Source organism: Triticum urartu, chromosome 7A (genome assembly GCF_056163025.1).
Source record: "Triticum urartu cultivar PI428250 chromosome 7A, HENAU_Tu73, whole genome shotgun sequence".
NCBI classification, from domain to species: Eukaryota; Viridiplantae; Streptophyta; class Magnoliopsida; order Poales; family Poaceae; genus Triticum; species Triticum urartu.
The window spans coordinates 643264773-643269178 of NC_141879.1; the positions used below are offsets into that span (position 1 = coordinate 643264773).

Consider the following 4406-nt stretch of genomic DNA (forward strand, 5'->3'; position numbering starts at 1 on the left):
GCCTTTGTTGGCTTGCCCCGCTTTGCCATCCCTCCAGTCCAGATCGCCACCACACGGACAGACACGGACGCGGACACCACGCGCTCGCTCCACACCCGTTCACATCACGCCGTGGAAGGAACCGGAGAGCTGGCCGGCACCCATCCCAGCCATGTCCACGTCTCCCACCGCCACCAGTCACCACCACCTCGCCGTGGATCCAGCGCACCATATGGAACAACAGCATATATGTCTCTCTTCTGCTTTGTGCTTGGGTCCGACACCGACGGACCACACGCATGTTTTCACAGAACAAAAGAAGATTCAGAGATCCATTCTTCCCAGGAATTGCAGCAAGGAGCCGCCATGGATTCCGGGCCAGAGTTACTGCTAACATCATCACAATGGGTGGTACTAGCCAACACAACGGAAAAAGAAGAAGAAGAAAACTGTTCACGGATCACCACACAAACAATCACCAGTCCCATTCTGGGAGCTCTCTAATAACCGGAGAAGAACTGAAGCTGCCTGCACCGGCGGTGCTTCTTGACTTGCATCCATCCAGGCCGCGGAATTTGCCGCCCCGTACACGCTATCTACGCTCTCTGAGAATCGCCACCGTGCTGCGCCGCGCCGCCATCGACCCGGCTGTACGTACAAGTGGCGAGAGAGCTTCCTTCCTTCCTCATCCCCCCTTAGCTCGCTACGCTGCTGTCGCCGCTCGTGTCCGTTAGTATCGTCAGCCTACGCGCCGTCTTCGTGAAGTCGCTGCAAAATTCACCAGCAAAGTTTGCCAAATAGGTCAGTATCTGGTCTGAACGAGAAATGGAGAAATGAGAAAGAAAATTGCACTAGCAGAAGACGATGATGATGTATTGTTTCCTTCAACAGTAAGGAAACACTAGTGGTCATCGGAGGGAACTCGTAAAGTCAAGGTACCATAAGGAGCAGGATGCTTCCAAGGCAACAACACCTAGAGTTTCGGTGCGTGAAGATACGCCGATTTGGATGTATTAGAAGAAAATCCGCTACTACCGATACAAATGTGGCCATTTCCGAGGTCTTGCAATAGATCCAGGGTTTAAATTGGTGATGTTGAGGTCAACAGATGTGCGATGTTAGGTGGAATAAACACGCAAACTGGAGGTTTCTAACCAACAATGCTAATGGAATATTAGGAAACTGCCACTTACTTTTGAAGAGTGGATGTGACCAAATACCTAACTGATTCTAAAATGACTACCAAGCATTTTAAAAAGACGAAATGAAACGAGTAACCTAATGCCTGAACAGAAACATAGTACATTTTAATCTGAAATCATACAAACCTGAAAGGTTCATCTCCAGTGTGTTTGAGCGCCCCGGCTGCATCACGGTAGAAAACATGGCTCATCAGCTCGGCTTTTTCCATGCCGAACATGTCAGAAAGCCGGCGATATAACTCTTCATAAGAACCAACAGCGGTGAGATCAAGCGTGCGCCCGACGTCCTCTGATTGCATGAATATCTTGCAGTGCCCGATATCCAGCCCGAGATCGAGTACCTTGTTGTCCTGGCACAATGGAACTCCTCCGCAGGACAAGTTCTTCGTAGTGCCGTTCTGGTTGCTTTGCGGGCTTGGAAGATCAGAGTTATTCGCCGACTTCTCGGCGCTCATTTCAGAGGAGCTCTTCCTAGCAGCAGATGGAGAGAAACCCCCAGAGTTACCTAAAGTGATCTGCTGCTCAGTGAGTATGGGTTTCCCAAAGAGCATCAGCTGGGGTGAAGCCTTCTTGACATCTGACTTGTTGTTGTTGTTGTTCTGGTGACTGCCAATGGTGAGCATGCACGAGATGTCGTCTCGCGCAGCCGGGTGACCAATGATGAGCCCAGCGGCGATCCTCGGCGGCTGCCCGCCGTGATCGACCTGGTGAAGCCCGTGCGGTGACAGACTCGACTGCAGTTTGTTAAGGTGGAGATCTGATAAAGATATACCAAATTGAGCATGCCTGGCTCCCTGTATGCCTGCAGGAGTGCCGTCCGGGAAATAGCACATCGGACCGACGCCGCCGCCGCGTCCGAGTGGGTTTCCATGGAACATGGGGGCTGGAAACTGGCCGTCGGCCGGGAGGTCGGGGTAGAACGGAACGCAGAGCTTCTTCCGGGGCGGCGAGAACGGAGCGAGGTGAATGGCCGGCATGTTTGAGACCAGCTCAACCAGCCATGGGCTCACCCTCTTCACATTCTGCAGCAGGTCCGGTTCATCCCAGGTCACCTGCAGCACAAGGCCATAGTACCAAAGACAAGAAAGAATTCTTCAGCATTTTGACAGTCAAATGCAATCAATTCAATTACTCCCAGTCAACAGATGGAATGCAATCTTGTGGTGCTGTCCTTGAGAGGGTGGATTTGTACACAATTTAATACAACTAGAGATGAGATGAGTGATGGAGGAGTGGAGATGTGGTACCTGAAGAAGTCTCCAAGGTGAATTGGGCCATCGAATGGGGTCGGCCACCTGCACGGCCGACACAGTCCCCATGAACCAGCTGATCCTGGACGAGTCCTCCGTCTCGAAGGCCATCTTGAACCTCATGCCGGGGCACCACTGGGTGCGCATCGCCGCCCTGACCGCGGCCGCCCTCACGCAGAACTCCGGCGTGCTCGCCCTCGGGTAGTAGAGCACGTCGAACGGCTGCCCGCTGGCGGCGAGATTGGCCGCCTCGGCGACCTCCTCCGGCCGCACCCTGACCCTGGCCTTCCCCCTCGCCCCCATCATCTTGTTGCCGCCGCCGTCCTCCTCCCCCCTGAGGAACATGGAGAACCCTCCGTAATTGCCGCCCGCCGCCGGCGAGGGCGGGGGCAGCAGCTCCGGGCCGCCGATGCCCCCCTTCTTGGCGCGGCGGATGCCGACGCAGAGATCCCCGTTCTCGGTCCTCATGAAGACGATGGAGTCCCCGGCGACGAGCTTCTTCTGGTTGACGAAGGAGCTCCACCCCGTGGTGAGCAGGTGGCGGCGCGGCGTGCCGCGGTAGATGTGGCGGAACTTCCAGACGACGCCGTGCACGTCCTTGGCGAGCACGGTCTGGACGGGCGGGTCGGCGGAGTAGTCGAGCCGCGGGAAGATGGTCTCGGCGCAGTAGCGCGGCACGGAGAAGCCGCCGCCGTTGTTGGCGTCGGACTGCGTGAGCGTCTTGGCGAAGGAGGCGGGCTTGTCCTCCTGGGCCGCGGCGGCGGCGGCAATGGCGTCGTCGGCGTCGGCGGCGTCCTGGGGCCGGGCGGGGACGAGGCGGATCTTGGCGAAGACCTCGTCGGTGTCCGGATCGGCCATGAAGCGGACGGCGGCGACGCGGCAGAGGACGAGCGCCTGCAGCCGGGCACCGGGCGGGAAGTCGACGGCGCCGGCCTGGCCCTGCGCGTGCTCCGCGTGGCCCTGCGGGAAGTAGTAGACCCTGGAGCCGGGCGGCGGCATCTGCACCATACCGCCGGCGCAGGCGTGCCAGAGCTGCGGGTCGAGGCAGCGCGGGCCGTCCCCCCTCTCCCGCTCCCCCGCCGCCGAGTCCACGAACGTAATCATCCCCTCCTCCTCCTCCTCCTCTCACCGCACCGCCCGGCACAGCAGCAGCGCAAAGCGAACAATCCCAGCAGAATCAGGCAGCCCCCCCGCCTTTAACCCCCCCCCGCCAGAAGCTTTCCCGCCGCCGCCAGCACCGCCACCATCAGAGCAGAGGCAGCTCGCTGAGAAAGGCTGGGCGAAAGGCACACGAGAAAGAAAGAGGGAATTTTGGGGTCAGAGAGAGACGGGCGCTGCCGCAGAGGAAAAGGAAGGAAAGCGAGCCCCGACCGACAGCGCCGCGATTCATCCATCCATCCGTCCGTCCGTCGACCAGTCGCTCACCTCTGAAAGCGGCGCAGGCGCGGCAGCAGATCCCTCCAAGCCGAGGACGAAGCGGTCCGTCTGTGCGCGCTCCCCTGCCTCCTCTCCAGTCTCCCTCAGGTGCAGCAGGGGCAGCAGGGCAGCAGGGCAGATTCCTCCAGACTGCAGCTGACACGCGGGCTAAATAGGGTAGGGGCGGAGGGCTAAAGGGGAGCGGATTAGGCGAGTGGTACTCCCCTATACTTTGTGATGAGCGGCTTAATGAATGAATATGAATAAACTAGTATTGCTTTTCGGATCGGATCAGTTGAGTTGAGTTCCCAGCACAAAAAGGTGCGGTGCGGTGCTCTACTAACACTAGTCCACTGCCTGCCTCGCCAGCTGATCCGGCTATTTTTGCCCACGGGAACTAATCATCACATCTTTTTTTTTGAGAGAACTAATCATCACATCATTAGTGGTGGTGGTGGTGGTGGTGGGAGTAGAGGGGAGGAGTATCCATCACTCCATCACGCACTGCCTGTTATTTCATCGGGAAAGCATGGAAATCAAGATGGCATGCCTGTTATTT

At 57.7% G+C, this 4406-nt stretch overlaps 1 protein-coding gene across 2 annotated transcripts; it reads right to left on the reverse strand.

Moving 5' to 3' along the window:
• Nucleotides 1-212: 212 nt before the first annotated feature.
• LOC147960980 (auxin response factor 18-like) lies at nucleotides 213-4133 on the reverse strand. Of its 2 annotated transcripts, none has more exons than XM_087538018.1 (4): nucleotides 3857-4133; nucleotides 2429-3706; nucleotides 1308-2233; nucleotides 213-747 (listed from the first exon to the last, which is right to left on the reverse strand). In XM_087538018.1, exons 2-4 carry the CDS (start codon nucleotides 3533-3535, stop codon nucleotides 675-677), a joined length of 2106 nt encoding a protein of 701 aa, XP_087394144.1. In that variant the 5' UTR covers nucleotides 3536-3706; nucleotides 3857-4133; the 3' UTR covers nucleotides 213-674. The 2 variants fall into 2 exon arrangements, with proteins under 2 accessions (XP_087394144.1, XP_087394145.1); XM_087538019.1 differs by having other exon boundaries at nucleotides 3803-4070.
• Between the last annotated feature and the right edge of the window lie 273 nt (nucleotides 4134-4406).

Excerpts from the sequence above, each read along its gene's own strand:
- LOC147960980 (XM_087538018.1), bottom strand. The coding sequence starts at position 3,535 with ATGATTACGTTCGTGGACTCGGCGGCGGGGGAGCGGGAGAGGGGGGAC. Across the intron at positions 2,234-2,428 it reads CACCTTGGAGACTTCTTCAG|GTGACCTGGGATGAACCGGA; the intron begins GTACCACATCTC and ends CTTGTGCTGCAG. Across the intron at positions 748-1,307 it reads ACTGGAGATGAACCTTTCAG|CGACTTCACGAAGACGGCGC; the intron begins GTTTGTATGATT and ends TGAATTTTGCAG.